At 41.1% G+C, this 22,411-nt stretch overlaps 1 protein-coding gene across 1 annotated transcript in view; it reads left to right on the forward strand.

Moving 5' to 3' along the window:
• Positions 1 to 22,411, forward strand: part of Myo31DF (Unconventional myosin ID) — a 112,872-nt gene that overhangs the window by 73,154 nt on the left and 17,307 nt on the right. The window contains exons 9-16 of the mRNA XM_065425975.1: positions 3,641 to 3,866; positions 6,896 to 6,955; positions 9,733 to 9,878; positions 11,884 to 11,938; positions 12,496 to 12,573; positions 15,594 to 15,760; positions 18,048 to 18,255; positions 21,524 to 21,645. Coding sequence (XP_065282047.1) covers positions 3,641 to 3,866; positions 6,896 to 6,955; positions 9,733 to 9,878; positions 11,884 to 11,938; positions 12,496 to 12,573; positions 15,594 to 15,760; positions 18,048 to 18,255; positions 21,524 to 21,645 — 1,062 coding nt within the window. The remainder of the gene's footprint in view (positions 1 to 3,640; positions 3,867 to 6,895; positions 6,956 to 9,732; positions 9,879 to 11,883; positions 11,939 to 12,495; positions 12,574 to 15,593; positions 15,761 to 18,047; positions 18,256 to 21,523; positions 21,646 to 22,411) is intronic.

Consider the following 22,411-nt stretch of genomic DNA (forward strand, 5'->3'; position numbering starts at 1 on the left):
CCTCCAACAAAAAATACCTAGAAAAAGTTTACTTAATGCGGTTAACAACAGCAGTAGCAATCCTAGGCACAGTAAGTATTAACAAACAAAGTCGAGTCATAGTAACAACAACAAAGGATAAACACGAAAAGCAGATCCAAGGAGTATTATTTGACATACAGAAGCGTAAAAATTATACAACACAATCACTTTCCCAAGAAGTGGCGACGAATTTTTCTCTTAAATAAATGAATGGAAGGAGATGATTTAATGGAGGGTGGTAGTGAATTCCATATTGATGTTGCTAAAAAGTTCGCGGTAAGTTTGCCGTAGTTAGTCCTTGGTTGCGGTAGGAGGTAGTTATTATGGTGTGAAAATCGAGTGCCAGTGAAATGGGGGGTTTGGTCTTTTGATATCAACAAAATTGGTAGTTCACCTCGACAAAATTTATAAGTCAGGACACTAAGACAACATTTATTTAAATCCACTACGGACATAATATTATATGTGCGGAGTAATGGCAGAGCACTACATGAAAAATGGCTGTAACTTATTATTCTCAGAGCTTGGTTTTGTGTGTGTTGCAGGGGTGCCAAGTGAGTTGCGTAAGTATTACCCCAAGAAGAAATGCAGTAAGAGATGTGGCTGTGAATAAATGCGTAGTAGAGTGAAATTAATATACGTATAGGAAAATATGGGCGGACTTTGATTAGTATTCTGATACCATATGCTGTTTTACGCGTTAATAATGATATGTGATTTGTAAATTTTAAATGACTGTCCAGTTCAACTCCAAGAAATGTTGCATGGTCAACAGCCTGAAGCGAAGTCGAACCAATGTTAATGCATGGCTTCTCCTGTACACTTTTTTGCGCGGATGAAAAAATTACAAATTGCGATTTAGTAGCATTAATACTGAGCATATTATCTCGGCACCAATTAACGATTTTAACCACGTCGGCATTAAGGTGAGATATTAGCGATACCAAGGAAGTGTTAGAAGAATAAATTGTTGTGTCATCAGCGTATAAAATACAACTGGAATGTGTAATGTATTCTGGAAGGTCATTGATGTACACGAGGAATAAAATTGGTCCTAGTATTGAGCCTTGTGGAACCCCTATGTTAGTTATTTTGGCACGCGAATGTGTATCAGAAATAGAGACGATATGTTTTCGATCATGTAAATAACTGCGAATTAGGGAAAGTGCTGGACCACACACGCCAACAGCGTTTAGTTTAGCAAAAAGTATGTCATGATTTAATGAATCGAATGCTTTAGAAAAATCAATAAACAAGGTACCAGCCAATTTACCTGTGTCAATGGCTGTTTTAAGATGATCGGTTAAAGTAATGAGCGCTAATTCAGTTGAATAACCAGATCGAAAGCCAAATTGATAAGAGGACAAAATACTGAACTTTGTGAAATAGCTAGTTAAACGTACTACGAATAACTTTTCAATTATCTTGCTGAAAAATGATAAAATAGATATAGGGCGGTAGTTTAATAACGAGTTCTTGCTACCCTTTTTGAAAACAGGAATAACTTTGGCGATTTTTAAGCAGCTAGGAAAGACGCCAGTTTTGAATATTAGATTTATTATGTGTGAGAGTGTGTCACTGATAAGATGAGCTATAAGCTTTACATGAGATGAGTTGAGGTTATCTAAACCAGCTCCAGTGTTCTTTAAGCTCAGAATGGTCATGCGCACTTCTTCTGGGGAAACTGGACCGAGAAAAAAACTGTGTGGCAAACGATGATAAGCCTTGTCGATGTGAACTGAGAGACGTGGCTGGTCGGGGCAAAAAGAATCGGCAAAGGCGTTAGCGATGGCTGAAGGATTATTAAGGGTTTGTTCCCCAACTTGAATAGCAGTTATGGCGGGATTTGGCGATGTTCTATTTAAAAATTCATTGATAATATTCCACTGCTTTTTAGAATCGTTGCCAGCACGGTCAATTTCCTTTTCATAATGCTCTTTTTTAGCGTTTTTAAGAAGCCTGCTCAAAATATTCGAGTAGCACTTGTAACGAGTGAGCAGGGTTAAATTAAATGGCTTCTTTTTTGTTTTTTTATAAAGATTATCTTTTCTGCGCACGCATTTCAGAAGATTATCAGTCATCCACGGACAACGAGGAAAAGCGAACCTTTTCTTACTCGTGGTTATTGTGGTTGATTCGGAAGTAGCGTTAGAAATTATATTGCAAAACAATTCGAAGGCGATTTCTGGATTATTTTGCGACGTAACGGGGTACCAATTAACTTCGGCGATTTTCCTAACAAATGAAGTTTTGTCGAGAATTTTTCTTTTAACATGCATATCTGGAATATTGATATTAGAATTTATACGCACGAATATTGGATAATGATCAGTTAGTGAAACTTCAATGACACCAGATCCAGGTGTAACCATGAGATTCGACAATGCATGGTCAATTAGTGTATCCGGACCATTTATATTCCGCCAAGTAGGTACAATTACAAGTGATTCGAGGCCATGTCCATTCAATGTATCTGTATAAGCAGTGTATGATGAAGTGTGAACATCTAGAAGATTAATATTGATGTCACCCATAATAATGATGTTTTTACATTCTAGCGATAGCGTGTGCAAAACATGGTTTAGTTCTAAACAAAAATCATTCAAGGATGACGACGGTGATCGATAAATAGAACCAACTACTAAATTTTTGGCGTCAATATCGAGAAATGATGCGTTCAGCTCAATCCACACTGATTCACAATTTACTTGATTAATTGTTAAGTCCCGACGCCTGGAATATTCTAACTCTGAAGAAATGAAGACAGCTGCGCCGCCATGACAGCTGTCACTCCGGTGACAGTATTCTGGCGTATAAGATGAAAAAGAGTACAAGTTGTTATCGGCTTCGCTGAGCCAGGTTTCACTAACACATATGATCGAGAAGTGGTGCTGAATAGATGATAGGAAATGATAAATGTCATCAAAATTTTTCCGTAAGCTGCGTGCATTAAAATGTACGAGGGATCGGCAAGGAGGCTTAAGGTAAGAATCTAGTTCGGACGGTGTGAAGTATGAAGCCATAAGAGGTCTGTTGGGGACGGATTGACATTATGCACGTGATTCAGGTTAAGAGATAACAGAAAGGTCCGCTTCACAGTTAATGCGGTGAACTCGGCTGTCTTCGGACTTGCGTGCGTTAATACGGCAATTCTTAGTCCATAGGAAGCGCCATCCTTTTTCTTTCTTGAGTGCTAAGGCCTGAGCAAACAGCCTCTTGTTGTCAGCAGTAAGGTGTTCGTTAATGAAGATGGGCCCTGCGTTTTCTCCAGAGAAACCAAGACTGCCGGTATCCATCCTGGCCTTGCGAGCCTTTGCCAGACTTAATATCGGACTTAACAATGCTATTTCCATATCAGATGCAATGTCATTGCAACAACTCGACTGCATTCTTAAAATTCACAAATGTAAATTTCTCAAGTTGCTGCTGTGGCATATCTTGACATTTTCTTCTAGCGATGAGTAGTTCATACATTTCTCTACGTCTTGTCGTTACACGTCTTACCCATTTTGCAGTGAAATATTTTAGTTCATGGACTCGTGTATTCTGTATACCGCACTTTATCCTCATATACTGTCACAGCTTTTCTTGATGTTTCGTTGCCTTCATGCATTTGCAGTTTTGAACAGTTCTGCATCAACTACTGCAACGAGAAGCTGCAGCAGCTGTTCATCGAGCTGGTTCTCAAGCAAGAGCAGGAAGAGTATCTACGAGAAGGAATTCAGTGGCAGGATGTTCCCTACTTCAACAACAAGATCATCTGCGACCTCGTTGAGGAGCCACACCGTGGAATCATTGCCTTAGCTGACGAGGCGTGCCTCAACGTTGGCAAGGTTACTGATGAGGCAAGTGTCCGAGGAGAAAATTTCTTGCATTCACCATTCAGACTGAGGATAGCTCACGTTGATGAAACAAATACAGTAATGTAAAAAAAAAAACTTCTGAGGAACCAAGATTCTTGAGCACTTTTGCTAACACGTCTCGTCATCAAGAGTGCTTGCCGATTGGCTTTCTTAATCCAAAATATTTTTTTGCGTTCAGTTTGCACGGGGAATTGTGGCTGGTGATAACGTTGTGTGTATACATTGTTCTGTAGCACGGATGAAAACAGTAAGAAAGGTGAAACTTCTTAGTTGTACGCGTGGCTGATGCAATGCAAGTGTGGTACCTTCTCACACTCTCTCACCAACTCCTTGGCATGTTAAATGGTTGTCGATGGTACAATCATCATCAGCAGCAGCCTGGTTACGACGCCCACTGCAGGGCAAAGGCCTCTCCCATACTTCTCCAACTACCCTGGTCATGTACTAATTGTGGCCATGTCGTCCCTGCAAACTTCTTAATCTCATCTGCCCACCTAACTTTCTGCCGCACCCTGTTACGCTTCCGTTCCCTTGGAATCCAGTCCGTAACCCTTAATGTCCATCGGTTATCGTTACATGTCCTGCCCATGCCCATTTCTTTTTCTTGATTTCAACTAAGGTGTCATTAACTCGTGTTTGTTCCCTCACCCAATCTGCTCTTTTCTTATCCCTTAACTTTACACCCATCATTCTTCTTTCCATAGCTCGTTGCGTCGTCCTCAATTTAAGTAGAACCCTTATCGTAAGCCTCCAGGTTTCTGCCGCGTACATGAGTACTGGTAAGATGCAGCTGTTATACACTTTTCTCTTGAGGGATAATGGCAACCTGCTGTTCATGATCTGAGAATGCCTGCCAAACGCACCCCAGCCCATTCTTATTGTTCTGATTTTTTAAGTCTCATGATCCAGATCCGCCGTCACTACCTGCAGTAAGTAGATGTATTCCCTTACCACTTCCAGTGCCTCGCTACCTATCGTAAGCTGTTGTTCTCTATCGAGGCTGTTAAACATTACTTTAGTTTTCTGCAGATTAACTTTTAGACCCACCCTTTTGCTTGGTCTCTCCAGGTCAGTGAGCATGCATTGCAATTGGTCCCCTGAGTTACTAAGCAAGGCAATATCATCAGCGAGTTGCAAGTTACTAAGGTATTCTCCACTAACTCTTATCCCCAATTCTTCCCAATTTAGGTCTCTGAATACCTCCTGTAAACATGCTGTGAATAACATTGGAGAGATCGTATCTCCCTGCCTGACTCCTTTCTTTATTGGGATTTTGTTGCTTTCTTTATGGAGGACTGCGGTGGCTGTGGAGCTGCTATAGATATCTTTCAGTATTTTTACATATGGCTCGTCTACACCCTGATTCCGCAATGCCTCCATGACTGCTGAGGTTTCGACTGAATCAAACTATTTTTTGTAATCAATGAAAGCTATATATAAGGGTTGGTTATATTCCGCACATTTCTCTATCACCCGATTGATAGTGTGATTATGGTATATTGTTGAGTAGCCTTTACGGAATGCTGCCTGGTCCTTTGGTTGATAGACGTCTGAGGTGTTCCTGATTCTATTTGCGATTCCCTTAGTAAATACTTTGTAGGTAATGGACAGTAAGCTGATCGGTCTATAATTTTTCAGGTCTTTGGCGTCCCCTTTCTTATGGATTAGGATTATGGTAGCGTTCTTCCAAGATTCTGGTATGCTCGAGGTCATGAGGCATTGCGTATACAGGGTGGCCAGTTTTTCTAGATCAATCAGCACGCCATCCTTCAACAATGGTACAATCAAGTTAGTATAATTAGTGGTTGCTGAGCAGGTGAGCATGATAATGCTAGTGAGTGGGCCTGAAATAGCGCCTCATATTTGTGTGCATATGTACATTTTAAGACCAATTAATGAAAAAAAGATCCTTGTGGAAGATAAGTAGAAAATCACAGTACGGAATTGGCTAATTATTGTTGCTCTAGTTAAGCTTTTATTTAATTACTTGAGCACACTTGCTGCAACTGTACTGTTGAAGCCAGCTAGCACTATAAGCATACGCTTTTGTTGAGAATTCCGAAACAAGTGTTTCAAGATTTATGCCTTCAAAATGGGCAATAAAATATGAGATTCCACTTAATTTTGTTCCTAGTGCATTGGGCAGTCTTATGTAAATTTTATGTACTATTTCTGAAAGCTTGCACAATTCGTTTGATTCCAACTGAATGGGCACATCTTTAGCAGTGACCACCTTCAATTCTACAATTGCAGTGTATGTCTCGAAGTAATTAAATAAAAAGTTAATAACTAGAACTGCATCAACAGGGCAGTTGCACCTATAGTTTTACCATGAAAATAATGTTTGCCTTTGCATTTAATTCACTTGAAGAGACAAAAGTGAGGGAAGCTTTTAAAAACTTGTTCAAGATAATGACAGGCAATAGGTACATTCTATTGCTGAAAAGTAAAGGCCAATCGGCTGTGTCCTGATGTGGCCAGATGATCCTTGCTTTCTTTTTACGAATGCGCCTGTGTAATGTTTTAGAGGTGGGTATTGAAGTGCACGTTGCTTGTCTCAGCCTATTTTTATATTGACTATGCTGGCCACACTTCTTACGCGATTGTCATCTCTGTTCAATTGGGCACAATCTCCCTTTCTTTGTCGTAATCAACAATGGAGGGATGGTTGCTAGACAGTTGCAGCTGATGAATTGTACATAATTCATGTAGTGAGCAATTATTATGGAAGCTTTAAAGTGTGGATTTGTCCATTGAGTTTGCTGACTTGCCCCATTGATGATATATAAATGAGCAAGTTGGATTCAGACATCTTGTAAAGATATCACATGGTGCTCTGGAGCAAACTTATTGGACAAAAAAGAAAGTACATAGTTAGAACAGTATGTTGGCCATGCCTTGCTTTTTGCTATTTCTTGCTATATTCAATTGCTTTTGCTATTTGCAACTGATTATTCAGTACTCCGAAATCCTGAATAACCATGCACTATCTGCTGTCTTTTCATTTACAGATGCTTCTGGAGACACTGGACAAGAAGCTTGCGAACCATAAGCACTACACCAGTAGAAGAGTGAGTCATACTTTTGCAGATATAAACTTCCCTAGCTCATGTGCTGTTTTTTCTTGGACCGCAGATGTTTCATGTGGCAACCATATTGTGATGTGCAGGAACTTGAAACAGCTGTGGGCCTGAGCCACCACAAAATCAAGCTAGTCGAGTGAATGAGGAGGCAGATTAGGTGCAATGTGATTAAGGAGTCTATCAGCCTCAGATGAGTAGCTTGCAAAGATCTCGCACTTTTATTAGCAACAAAAAGTGCTGGCAGTGTGATGGAGCTAAATGAGACAAATAATGTTGGAATAGGTTGTGGAATTTAGATTGTGCAACATATCGCTGCACAAGAAAGGTGCTATCGAAGATGGACGCTCGTAGACCGTGTGAGCATTAACCAAAGCACATTTCTGAGTAACCTGACCCAATCTGCACTTTGGCTCGAAGCTATGCTTATTGTGTCCATGTCAGGATTGTGTGAGCAGCTAGCAGACTGCTGATGTGCATTGTCCAATGAGGTGAAAGAGTTCTGCGCTGCTTTAGGTATAATAAGGTTTGTTAATTGCCAGCTCTCTGAGCTGAAAAAAAAAACTGTATTTTGTTGTAGGCAATCGAAGCGCATTTTTGCAGATATGAAACTGATGGGCCAAGTGCTGTCCAAAAACCAGAGTATTGGATTTCAGGGTGACATAGTGGTGCATTTTGGCACACACTGGCATAGTCTATGGACATATGTCCCCAACAATGTATTACACTAGGCCTGTGCTTATAGTAATATTTTTTGTTCACACCAAGTTCAAAGTGTGTAGTAATTAGCCTCAAATAATTTCTAACCCAATGGTCTTCTAGAATTTTCTTAAAGCAACAGCCATTTCAGCAAATGTTCAGCAAAAGTCAGCAAATATATATTTTTTTAATGCGGCCTCTACTTACAGAGATGAAAACAGCTTCATTTCAGAGTATAGTTCATTTTCAGAATGCGATTATACAGATATCTTTAAGCAAAAATGCAAGTTCTACATAGTCACTGCCGGTTCTGTATATAGAAAATTCGCTTAGGCTCTTGCTCTGTGTTGTGTTTCTACTTGAAATTGTATGACAGTGGAGGATGTGGGAGATTTGCATTTTCCTCTCGTAGAGAGAAGATTTTAACGTCATTGTCGTTGTCGTCATCATCATCATTGCACATCTCAATGCGTACTGCGTGTCACAATACCGGCTATGCCGTGAAGTGCACGCATTGCATGCAGCCTTAACTTTGCGGCGTCAGAAGTTTAGGCTGTGTTATGCTAATTCAGCTAGGTGTTTTCCACTCTTATACACGATCAAGCTTAACTCGCTGTCTTCAGAAAGTGTACCGACGAACTTACTATAGGCACTGTATAGTTGGCTTTCTATAGTTGGTTAGGCTGCAGAGCACGAGGTCGCGGGATCGAATTCCGACCACGGCGGCCGCATTTCGATGGGGGCGAAATGCGAAAACACCCGTGTACTTAGATTTAGGTGCACGTTAAAGAACCCCAGGTGGTCAAAATTTCCAGAGTCCTCCACTACGGCGTGCCTCATAATCAAAGTGGTTTTGGCACGTAAAACCCCATAATTTAATTTTTTTTTTCTATAGTTGGCTGGTCGCTCGCTGACCTGAATGCTACCTCTACGGCCCTCAGCCTGGCCCATGCTTGTGATGTCAGGTCCAATCACAGATGAGCCGCTCGTACAAACAAGATGTCTACAATCTGGAAAAACCTGGAATTTTCGCCTCAGTTGCTTTGAATCGACAAAATTGGTACCTACAGGGGTTATGTCAAATGTAGTGGTATGGCAGAGAAAGCAATGGTTTCAACCAAACCCATGCAATCTGCAAATTATGGTGCCTTTTGCTGGTTTCGTGGGTGTGAGCCAGGCTGGGGCTGTTCTCAGAAAAAATCTGAAAAAAAAATTTTTCAACTGGCCTATAACACAAGTGTGGAGAATTTTAAAGGAAAGAGACCTACAACATAAACAAAAAATGTGCAATTGTGCTGATTCTGACAAGGCAAGTGGCGTGATAGCTAGTAACCATGGTAATGAAACCGGAACTGCAGGTTTGGACTGAAGATTATTTGGTTGTACATATAACATGAAGTGCAAATTTGATATGTTTGAATAGGGAAAAGAAACCTCAAATATAGTTGGGCTTTTGCAATACTCTTTTAAAACATGAAAGGTGCGGAAAGATTGTGCGACATTGTGAATCTTACTCTGTGTGTGTTGCCACACAACTTTAGTGTGGAGGATGGTGCTAGTTACAGGCAGATCTAGGCTTGCAGAGGCATGCCAGCGATTACTCTGCCCGAGCTTGTCCTTTTAATGTACGGAGATAGACGTGCATGGAGTGGACAGAGAATTAATCGCAGCATACAGAAGTAGAAGGTTACCACTCAACCAAGCTCACCCATGCCCAGTAACACTACTGCATCACAAACAACTGAAGAGATTTAGCAATGCTTGTTAAATTTCACCACTCATTGAATTTGTCAGTGTCCTTAAGGAAAAGAAACTTCAGGAGGAGGCAAAACACCTCTCTCCTAAAAATCTATGTGCTCTTGTAAGGATAGTGATTCCCGCACTGAAGCACTTGGAGCCACTTTCTGTGTTTCTGTGTGTTTCTAGTGTTAGTAATTGCCACATCTCCAGTTAAAGAAAAGACAAAGGCAAAATGCTGCTTGTAAGTGCGCTTCACAATAATCTGCGCAGAACTTTGCGTTACTCTGCACTAGAAAGGAACAATAACTTCTCACCTTCCGCATACCCAGCTCACACCAACAGACAAGTCACTGGAGCACCAGAAGCACTTCCGCGTTCTCCACTACGCAGGCGAAGTGACTTACTCCATCACAGGCTTCCTCGACAAGAACAAGGACACCCTGTTCCAGGACTTCAAACGCCTCCTGTACAACAGGTAGGTGACAATGTTAGCCTCTTTCAAGTGTTCCTAAGGTATTGCTTCACTGCGATGCTGTCAAACTATGATGCTGTCAATGTCTTGCAGCAATGTTTCAAACATGGTAGACCAGTTACATTATAGAATCTATAAGGCAGTTCCTTGTTGGTATGTACAGTTCCTGCCTCTTTCGAGTTGAGAAAAAGGAAGCCTACTGTGTTATAAATGCCTTTCCATTTGAATTCATTGAACATCTCAACTAAGCACTCTAAGCCAGATAGCTTTATCTGATTGTAACTTTCCAAATTGTGGATATTAAACAACCAAGTAAGGCCATGTTATTGACTCGGACCTTCTCCAAGATATCATCCTGAAATCGAGAGAATTAAGTGCTGTCTGATGATATTTGCCACCCCTGCAAAGGCCTTTTAAAATAAATGTCCTTCAATCAATCAATCAATTTAATCCTTACTTTAACTCTCACTTGAAGCTAACATAACTGCATTTTTTTGTGCAAATATGTTCAATTGGCTCGATCATTTATTATACGTATTGGATTTGAAACTGATGTACATGAAATTTATGTTTGCACGTTTTTCTCTGTTTTTTTTTTTTTTTCAATGGATGCTAAGATTGCAATTCACAGATGGTTTATCAGCACTTCATGTCAAGTTCTGTGCAGTGACGGAATGGCTGCCACTCCTTGGTATGTAGCTCGGGGCATAATGTTAATCGATCTGACCTAATGTGGTGAATAGAATTGCAAGACAAGGCAGCGGTTTGCATTTAGTTTTAGTCAAGGACTAGTGTCACCACACATTTGTCAAGTATGATCCACACAAAGAGTGTTGCATCGTGTGATAAGGGAACCAGTATGAACAGCTTTTTCAGCTAAACTGATAGTTAATTTGTGCCAGAATTTTGGACAAAAGTTCAGTTTTGCTGTCAGTTCCGTGCAACACTATGCTTGTATGCAGTGTACTACCTGCCTGTTTCATCCACAATAAAGTCAAAAGCACATGTTGATAATTAAGTAATTCTAGGCAAAAATATTGATCTTCTCAGTGAGCATAACAGTGGCACTTCATTGTCAACTCGGCAGCAACACTGTACTGCACTATGTCACCTCTGGGTGACATTATGCCTTTCTAGGACAGTTGACAGCTCTGTTCCTTTCGCTGAGAAAATCGCTTTTTGTTAGGTGTCACTGCTATATGACATAAGTAGTTCTTGTTTATTCAATGTTTAGCATGAAACAGAAGTTCTGTATGCAAGCATTGTATTGAAGGCCAATGGCAATGAAATTTTACTTTGGCTATATTGGTTATAAGTGTAAGTAGTATATACAATTGAAACTATCTTGCCAGAGCTGCAGGGCTGGTAATTGTCTCATTTTTTAAAATAAGAGCCTTTAAATGGCACCTAAGCAGATAATGTATATATATGGAGGTTAGTGAATATGACACGAACCCAAGACCATGGCCTTAGAGATTTTCAATGTGACACAGGCATCACCTTATGTGGTAGGTCATTTCGAGGGTGCACTGGATCTTAACATTCTTAATTGTGTGTCGTTTCTGTCAAGCTGTAATGCACTTCTTTTTCATTTTTTTTATCAAAAACGTCTATTTTAGCAAGCTTTCTGCAACTCGTAGACTCATACTTATGATGTGCAATTTTGCGCGAGGGCTGCTCTGTATGTACAGTGTCAGGAACAACGCTTTTTAAAACATAGTATAAAATTTCGTTGCAGTTGGCCTTTAAACAAAACTCTATACAAACTTTTACAAGCAGTATAAGCACAAATCAAGCCTTCGAGTGAGATGGAAAAGCTGTCTATACCCGACTCTTTCATTTGACTCAACATACAATAGGATCATGTCATTCCTCAGAGCGCTGTCTTGACATATGCATTACCAACTAGCCCAAGAGCGTAGCCTTCTACATTAAGTACAATTACGATGTATGTTGCCCCTCATAGGTATCATAGATAGACTTTTTCTGCATCACACCTATTTTTCAGCTCTGACCCACTCATCAAGTCCATGTGGCCTGAGGGTGCAAAGAATGTGCATCAGGTGAGTCAGCGTATGCTAGTAGTTCGGTTATTCAGCTCACACTGAATAGCACCTGGTGTTATTACTGGTCGCTTCAAAAGAAAACAACAAAATGGCCTCAACAAATTATTTATAATTACTCTGATAGAGCTACTGCTGAATGTGGGATAGCAGTAATTTTCATTTTATGATTCAGCGTGAGCAGCTTTTAAATAGAAACCCCAATTCAAAACAAGTGCAATGTGCCAAGGCACGTTGTTCCGCGAGAAGAAAATGAGTGGATCTTATATAATTATTTGTATACTATTCTATGTTTGTAAACTCTATATCCGTATACCGTGGCTAATTTTCTTTCTGCTTTGTATTACGCTTGCAGTGTTGATTAGCACAGCTCGTTTAATTGTGGCATGTTTGGCGTTAGCTGTGATCTGCATAGCCTCCAATAATTTGCAGTCGGGGCATTGCCAAGTGTGGCAGCAGACATGGCTTCAGGCCACATCTTTGCTGTGGCCTGCACTAGGGGTTGCTATGGTGCCTCACGGTGTTGGTAATATTGTCCTTTTTTTTTCCTTTTGAAGGTCACCAAGCGCCCCCTCACAGCAGGCACACTGTTCAAGAATTCCATGGTGGCGCTTGTGCAGAACCTAGCCTCCAAGGTAATGCCAGCCATGCATGCATTTGCATCGCAAAGTGCCAGTCTGAATACCATATAACAAGAAAAAAGAGGGGGGGAGGGGGGGTGTTCCACCTTGAGGTGGAACAGTAGTGGTAAACAAACTATATTTTAAAAGGGGTCTGGAAGAGAAGCCCATTCCAGTACTTTTCGTTATCTTTCTTTATTTATTTGTGTACAGTATGAGCTGGGCAAATTACAGTAAACCCTCGTTAACTCAAACTCTGATGCATTGAAACATTGGTTAAGTTAAGATTTCTTTCCGGCCAAGGTTTCAATCCCTATGTTGTTCACCTCTTACCTGGAAAAGTGCATGCCGAGGTCCAGATAACTTGAAATCTCGACTTCGAAAATACCAGGTAAAAAGGCAGCAGGGCAGTGTCAGCAGCGTCACTTGCACTTACTTCTTACTCGGCCGCATCTCGCTAACCGAGCCAGATGCTGCAACAGGCCATGCTCTCCACTTATTGTCTTCCTTCTTTCTATCTCTCACCGCTCATTTGCACTTGCTCAGCTGCTCGTGGCCACTTGTCATAGCCTCACACAGCAGGGGTGAGCTGGGAGTCAGTCTTCTCTCTCTCTATCTCTCTCTCTCTCTCTCTCTCTCTCTCTCATTTAAGACACTGTCAGTGATGCATTAATGAGCTCACAGTGTATTAACCGTGATCTTGGGCAAAATGATCATCACTTTTGAGTAAGCATGATCAGCCCATGCGCTGTGCCCAAGAGGAGCCAGTATGTGAACCTACACCATTTCAGCAAGATTGTGGTTTGATAAGAATGCTCATTTTCATGCTCTCGCGACGGGGAGGCATAAATGCTATGTTACTTGTGGGCGTCTGCTAAAAGTATGACAATTGCGCTCTTCTGCAGTTTCCATTTTCGAAGTTAAATTGGCCGTAATTCATTACGATGCAGAAAGTAGCAGTGTCAGCTGTCTGTATGTCTGAAAACAGTTGTGCTCAGACTCGCTTCAAATGATATCATTAAGATCATGCATGAGAAAGTGACCGAACATATTACTAGTGGTATTTTAGAAAGTCTCCATGTGGTCCTTGCGTGACCAGAGAGCTTTTATTTTCACGATTTCGCTTATCTCTAAACTCTGCTTAGTTTTTCCAGTTTTTACAGCTTCAAGTTATTGGAAGTTTACTGTACTGCCATTTCCACGTACAATCGGCTCTCATTAATTCGACACTTGCTGGACTGCAAGTTTTGGCCGAATTATCAGAAAGGTTGATAGAAAGAGTGGCAGCAAAATGAATGGATTGAAATGTTTTTTGTACCTTGAAGTTGTCTGTTGTTGTCCACAGACTAGTTCAAGATATATTACAATAACTGCACATGTTGTCGTCACCTCAACACTTTTTTGGCTGCAGTGACCAAATCCACAAAAGAAACATTGCCTATGGCACAGTGCAAGTCATCCTCACTGCAGAATAAATTGCTGCCCTCACTGGCATCACGTAGGGAAGCATTAGTGCCGTCTGCTAAATTTTTTCGTTTTCAAGCTTTCAGTAACTGCCGCACACGAGGGGGCGCCAGTGGGGGTTGATGGGAGCCAAATAAACTGAAGCAGAATGCTTTTTTGTTCTAACCAGTCAAGTTCTCCTTCCCTACTAATGTATGCTTTCTTCGCAAGACTTTCCAATACATTCAAATTAAGTGAAAAGTTGAATTAACCAAACTCACCTATTACTTCCACGATGGAAACAAGAAATGTAAGTGACTAGCTTTTACTTGCCGAGGCAAGATAGAGCATGCCATTTCTGCCTGCAAATATAGGTACAGCATATCTAAAAAAAAAAATAACTCGCCTCAGCGGTAACCTTTTATAGCTTGAATATGTGATGTCTTGGAGATTATGGTATCTACTTATTCGTCTGTCTCAGCTTCACAGCCCAATCGTCGCAGATTTTCAATGCACATGCACTGTCATGGAATTTAAATTTACAGCTTAGTATCTGTAGAGTGCGCGTACGTTGATGCTATCGCATTACCTGGCAATGGCTGGAATGCAAGCATATTGAACTGTTTGCGGATGTAAGCACAGGCATAAAAAGTTATGCAGGTCCCATGTACTGTGGGAATCGAAGTTGTGCGAAGCATTCTGCAGGTATGGCACCTACCCTGCGGCGGCGCACCTCGACCGGCTCTTTGACTCTCTCAATGACTTCGAGCAGGTGCTGATTGTGGAGTTTGGACATGCCGAGGATCAGAAAGATTGTGGGCTTGCCTAGCTGCTCGATCACTGCATATGCATTCTCCTTCCTCTGCGCCAAGTAGTACCCAGTAGTACGCCATCTTCCAGCTGCTCAAGTAAACCTCTGAGGAACGCGATGTCTGAGTTGACGCATTTCTCAATAAAGCTGCAGTCTTCCAAAAGCTTCTTTGTGAGCGTCAGGAGCCGGTTGGCATGCACGGGGTGGAAAGCTTGCTATTGAATCGCGGTTCATGTGGAGGCAACCACGAACCGGTGCTCCACAGCCAACATATCCGGATCTTCTTATACGCACCATCTGGCTCATCACAGATAGTACGCAATAATCAGAGGCAAGAGTAGGACAACTGAGCCCGAATAACGACGATGCCACAACCACGCCAGCAGCCCAAACATGAGCATATACCCAGCAGTTCAAGTTGGTAGGCACCTCCAGTCCCACCAGTTCAGGAGGATAGATAAATAGATAGACAGACAGACAGACGGACAAACGGACGGGCAGACTCAAAGTGCCTGAAGTTTGGAAAGGATGCTTCGCATTCAAAACTTCCAGTGCATATGACAGTTCGGTTCCTTCCTAATTGAGGCATCACTGTTATAGTAAGTGGGCCTTGCTTTATGCATAATGCTGGCTGTGAAAAAAAAAAAAAGCCTGCCATTGCACATTTCGTGTGTTAAATAAACTCATCAGATTCACGTATGCATGCACTTGGATGCTTAATAGCTTTCACTCATTCTTAGCTCACATTGCCCCTCCTTGCCTTCTCTCTGCCTTTTGACAGGAGCCTTTCTATGTTCGATGCATCAAGCCTAATGAGCACAAGTCACCGATCCTGTTTGACGAGCAGAGAGTTAGGCACCAAGTGAACTACTTGGGACTGCTTGAAAATGTCCGTGTACGACGAGCAGGATTTGCCTACAGGCAGGACTTCACCCGCTTTCTTCGAAGGTGAGAAGATGTTTTGTCTGTTAGAGATACATGGTGGGCCACAGGGTGAAAAATGTCTGGAAGGATTACTTACACAGTTTACCACCTTCAGTGTCGTTTCTTTCCAGAGGTGACACAACCCCAGCATTCAGTTTTTGTCTGGGATACTATAAAACGAACACAAGGCTTTATTTTTGGCTGTGCAGAAATGAAAAGAAAATGACACAGATAATCATGTCAGGGCTGTTAATTCAGTGCACACAGAGCTCCTTTGCATTAGGATGAGTTTGCACAGATAAAAAATGGAAAGCCTTCAAATGGGTGGTAGTGAGCCACTGCTTTCCAGCCCACACAGTAAAAATTAAGGCACTCCACGTATTTTATATATACAACTCCTGATTACACTTTATCGGACAGGTGCACATAGCTTTCATAGCCCAACATAGACAATGTTTCAGACAACATTTATTTTTTTTTATTTATTTACCCTCAGGGCCTTTCGGCATTAGAGAGGGGAGTGGGTTATACAACAAATAAGGAGGAAATAAATCATGAGCTTATACACAATATTTGCTAATTATACAATGTTAGCTATAAGTATGAAAAATGCAGTAATAGAACTTGACATATAAAAGTAACATTAAACAAGAAAAAGGAAAACACCAGGAGCAGTTCGTACAAATGTTTGCTATTGTATATTGTTAGCTAGTGCTTTTCGAAAATGATCATTGTTATTAATGGAAACAATGTCAGAAGGAAGTTCATTCCAATCTTTCGACGTACGTGGCAAAAATGAGTGTAAAAAGTGTGTCGTGTTACATGTACCAATTCTAACTTTATGATGATGATCTGTACGGTGAGATAAGTAGTATGGTAGCGATATGAATTTTGGGTGAAGTGTAGGGTGGTGATACAGCTTATGAAAAAATGAAAGGCGGGAAATTTTTCGACGTGTTGCTAGTGGTTGAAGACCCAGATTCGATTTCATTGAAGAAACACTCGCACCACGGTAGTAATTCCATAGAATAAAACGAGTGGCGTTGTTTTGGATGAGTTCAAGGGAATGTATTAGGTTTTCGTGGTAAGGGTCCCATATAGCTGCAGCGTACTCTAATTTTGGCCGTAACAGGGTTTTATAAAGTAGTAATTTTAAAGGAGTGGGAGCATGAGAAAAGTTACGGCGTAAGTATCCCATCAAGCGGTTAGCTTGATTAATTATGTATTCGACGTGATTATTCCATGTTAATTTAGATGTTATATGTAGGCCTAAATACTTATATGAGTTAGTAGATTCTAAAGCAACATTATTCAAGTAGTACACAGACAGATTATCGTTAGATCTGGATACTCTCAGAAATTTGCATTTGTTAATGTTGAGTTCCATTCGCCACAATCGGCACCATTTGCTGACGTTATTGAGATCGGCCTGAAGCAGGGAGATGTCGTGTTCGTTAGTTATTTCTCTAAGGATTACACAGTCATCTGCAAATAAATGTATGTCAGAGGTTATTGCTGAAGGTAAGTCATTAATGTAGATAAGGAATAATAAAGGTCCCAGGACGGAACCTTGGGGCACACCGGACTGAACGTCGCTATGAGGTGAGTCATGGCCATTAGCTGTTACGAACTGAGAACGGTTAGCGAGAAATGACTCAATCCATTTGAGAACGTTATGATCGAGGTTTAATTTGCTTAGTTTATAAAGTAAAAGTTTATGACACACTTTGTCGAAGGCTTTCGAAAAATCTAAAAAGATGCAATCGGCAAGAGAAGAACAGTCAAGTATTTGGTGTAGTTTGTGAGTAAATGTTAATAATTGTGATTCACATGAGAATGATTTTCGAAAACCATGTTGTGATGACGAAAAAAATGAATTAGATTCAAGAAAATCCGCAATTTTAGTAAAAATAACGTGTTCTAGCAGTTTGCAGCAGGTACTGGTTAATGATATCGGGCGATAATTTGTAGGTGATGTTTTGCTGCCAGATTTGTGCAAAGGAATTATTTTTTGGTGAAAGGAAATATTAATTGGTGAAAGGAGATATTTAATTTGTAAAGGAAACAGCAAATGTTTGCAATAGTGAGCACTTGTGTACACAGCTGTTGTACAGTTTACAAGCTTTATTTAACTTGTTTGGACCCTAGAAAAGTCACTGAAAGGTCATCTAAATTTAATATAGAAGCAGGAGATGTGGTATATCTATCTGAGATGACACGATATGTAGTCTAAGCTTGAGACCCACGGCTAGACATTGATGGGGCTTCTCGAAGGAAGTGTAGTCACAATCACTGCGACCTCTCCATGCAGGTACAAAATGATAACAGAATACACATGGCCCAATTACCGCGGGGGCTCGGATCGTGACGGCTGCAAAGCCATCATCGACAAGATGGGATTTTCGGAAGATGTCAAGTACGGCCGCACCAAGATTTTCATCCGGTCACCGCAGACACTGTCACGTTTGGAGAATGAGCGCCTCTCCATCATCCCTCGCATTGTTGTGTTCCTCCAAAAGGTAGGCATGAGCATTATTTTTGCTCACCGACACTTTTGTTCACTCACCTGTGCACATAAAAATACCAATAGAGCTTTCTGTTGGTCTAACAGAGGTCCTATAGGTTCTATAGGAAATGTATTAGAACTCCATGGGCATTATAGGAAGTATATTGGCATCAATAGAATTATATTCGTACCAATAGAGTTTGTATTGGTACCAATATGGTTCAACAAGCAGGAGCTATTTGTTGCCTGTTTGCTTCCTCTTATACTGATATGACTGGAAACATAGAGCTGAAAATGCACCCATCAGCACAATTTCCCAAACCACTTCATTGAGCAAACTGGAAAAGCATACGACAGAACGGTAGTGGTCAGAGAACTCATGTGCTGAGAATTATCAGTTTCCTATAGGATTCACTGGTAGTCCCCTCCACTTTGACGTGCTGGCGGAGCCTAGTATGTGCATTAGCATGGATGGCATTCCAATAACATGGTTCAACTATGGTAAGTCAATCTAATTGGTGCTTGAATGTGACTGCGCAGATGAGGCTACGAAACTCTGTGCGGATGTCAGCATTGCACCATGGCAGGAGACACGCAATCGACAAGTGCTGGCAGTGGACACTTCAGCTCCTGTATTTTAGGTTTTTTTGCCTTGGATTTTCAATATGTTTCCTGGGATTTGGGTCGTGGATTTGCGATTGTGTTGCGATTTGCGGTGTTGGGGATACGGGGGACAAGCACACCGAGCTTTGTAGCCTTGTCCACCCAATTGCACTCGCGCACCAATTTGCATGATTTAGCATAGCGGAATCGTGTTATTGAAATGCCATTGATGCTACACGGTTTGTGGGTAGTTCCGTCCACAGTGAAGTGGAGGGGCATAACAGGGAATCAAGCTAACCTTATGCAAAACCACTCATTCTCGGCGTGCAAGGTCTATGACTACCACTGCTGTATTGTATCTTTTTTAGAGTTGTACAATGAAGCAACTTCGGAAACTTAACTGACGTGTGCATTTCCAGCTCCATCATTCATGTTTGCAGTCCCTATCGGTCCAACAGGAAGCAATTGGGCAGCAAACAGCTCTGGCTTATTGAACCATATTGGTGCCAATGCAAACTTATTGGTCAAATAGCTGCCACTTATTAAACCCTACTGGTGCCGATACAATCTATTGGTCCTACTATAGGTGACAAATACATTCCACCTGTCGGACCCTATTAGTACCAATACAGACCTATTGGTACAACAGGCCTCAAAACCTATTGGATTCTACTGGTACAAATAAAATCCAAATAGAATCCATAGAATTCCGATACACTTCTAATAGAAACTACAGGACTGCTCTAGTGAACCAACAGAAAATTCTGTTAGTGTTTTTGCTGGGAATGATGACTGATAATAATGAAATAGGCTTATGGTTACTAACACACAAAATATGGTGAAAGCTCATTAATTTGAATTCTCTGGTACTGTAAATAACATTCAAATTATTAGATGCGCATAAAATATGATTAACCAATGTTTACTGCATTTGCATACCTTTTGTTTAAGAAGAAATTGGTGCTTTTGTCAACAGGACTGAGCCTGACAAAATCACTTATTCGCTAAATTGCTAAGCTGCACCCATGAGATTGTTTCTGTCTCGTAAGCAATTGATTCAGCATTCAATCACACAATAAATTGATCAAATTTGTAGTTGCCATTGGGCAAAGAGAAACTAGAGGATGAAAGAGCACTTAGGATAGGAAAGACTGGCAGGAGATGTCAGTAATACCTGGAGTGGCATTCTCAAGCAATCATTTTCATAAGGTTTCACGGGACTTGGTACCAGATGCATCTAAGTATATTGAAACACGAATACTGTTTAACCACTCTTACAAAAGTTACCACTCGGCACATGACATGCCTAGTTGTATTGGAACGTTCCTGAATGTTGACGCCGATTGTGACAGTAAAGAACCAGACAGTAATAAAACTGTGGGTCAGTGGGAGTCACGAATTTAACTTTTTATGGGGCGAACTTGTGCCCAGAAAAACAAGTGACACTCCAAGCACGATAGTCGCGAGGTGAACACAGTGGTCAGTCGTTGAAATCTGATCTGTGGGTGAACAACGTTACAGTATAGTCAATAGCGTTCCTGGCACTGCGCGAAGGTAGCAAGGTTGGCAGAGTACCAGAAACACTGTTGGCCATATACGTTTGGGGCTGAGTCACGCGAAATTTCGTGAAAGTGATGGTATCCCCAAAGGTGATCACTCAAGAATGTCACCCTTGTACGTACAAGGTGGCAAGGTGACTGCAGAATGTTGGCTCACATCTGCATGCTTACTTATAAGCACATGCTAGCATTCTCTTGAGTTCCTCATAGTTTCCTTATTGCCTCAAACTATCAACCTTACAGCCCTTAGAGGCACAAGGAAATTGGTGCCTTCTAGTAAGCTCCAATGCTTCAGACAGCATGTGCACAAGCGTGGCTCCCTATGCATACAAACAAGCAAAGGAAATAAAAATATGTTAAATAGGAATTAGTCTGGTGCTCCTTTGTCTTTTTTGCCTAGCAATAATTGGCACAGAAAGATATGCCAAGTGGCATAGTGAGGAAATTCAGTTACACAAGCATTCTAACAATTTATGTCACTTGGTTCACTGCAGTTTGTTTGTATATGCGTACAACTCGCCCCCGCTTTCTTGCATTTGATTGCTCTCTGGATGCTCTGGATTGCTCTTGAACAAGTGGTTCGGTACCACCTGTTCGCTTCAGAGGCTACTCGGCCGATTGTTCATCTGCTCATTGAAATTTATTTCAGTCAAAAGGTATGGCCACTTGCTGTTGCAAGACAAGGCACTAATTTGCTTGTGCCAGATTGACTCGGTGAAAACTGGTTGGCATTTCAGATATAGATATAAGAAGAAAACTTGTGTTAAAACACAATGCACATTATTTGGCATCTTATGAATGTGCTCTCGGTGGTAACTGAGAGTCGGAATTTAGTATTTCTTTTAGAACCAAAGGTATGGTCTCAGTTTACGGGGCTTATTTTGCCCAGATTGTACAGTATTGAAATATTGCTTTATTAAGTGATGGCCATCAATAATCTAATACACAATGGTCCTCTTTCAATCTCTCTTACACCACAATGACATCGGGATGTGTTTATTATGACAGGGCATGAAAATGTAGCTGTGGCTCCTAAATGTTGCCAGACTTCACAACGGGCATGACAAAAAGGAATTGCGTGATTTTAAACAGTGGCCCTATTTCTCTGATTGGTTTTAGATGTGGCGTGGTGCCATCGCACGAATGCACTACCGCAAGACAAGAGCTGCCATCAAAATCCTTGCTCACTACCGCAAGTATGCCGCTCGGAAGTACATCTCTGACCTGAGGACGGCCTTCAGGTAAATGAACTCTCAGGTTATCGTTGCAGTGGACACCTTCGGCTGTACTTACCTCCATGCAATTAAAAGTGCTGCTTACTTGAAAACAACAAAAGAATTAGATAGATAATTTGTAGTTTGAGTCATATTTCTTGCAACATGAGCACTTTTGGCTTGTGACTGAGAGAAAGTGACACACAATTTTCTTTCAGGTGCTTGGTTACTAACATCTAGCAATGGTTCACTTCTTGTGACAGCTGTTGTTAACTGCTGTCCCCCTACTTGGCTTAGTTATGTGCTGCCTAAGGTTCAAACCAAATTTAGGAAAAATAAGTTAGGCTGAGAGATACTCTAGTTATTTATAGTAAGGGAGAACCACTGAGAGAGCATAAATTGGGCCTTATTGAAGCAGCTTTACTCTTGTTTTAACGGGATGAATATTTCCAGTCCTGCCCTATCCATTTGCATGAACATAGGATCTGGTTATGTGACGAGTCGTTCATATTCCGTAAAGTGCGACAACCGGGCCTATTAGCCGCTGAATAGGCACACAGATTGTGTTGGATATGCAGCGACGAACTTCATGTCGCTTCAACAGCCGTCGACCACTAATGAGACACCTGTACAAACATACCGGTGACAGTTTTCTGATATTGGATTCCATAGTCTTCTTTTATTTCTCGATTCAATTCAAGATCTACTATTCAGTATTCACACACCCTTTGTCTTAAAGGGAGGATATAAAGAAATTAGAAGTTGGCCAGCACATTTAGAATGCTAAGTAGGT

This window comes from Dermacentor albipictus, chromosome 1 (assembly GCF_038994185.2).
Source record: "Dermacentor albipictus isolate Rhodes 1998 colony chromosome 1, USDA_Dalb.pri_finalv2, whole genome shotgun sequence".
NCBI lineage: Eukaryota > Metazoa > Arthropoda > Arachnida > Ixodida > Ixodidae > Dermacentor > Dermacentor albipictus.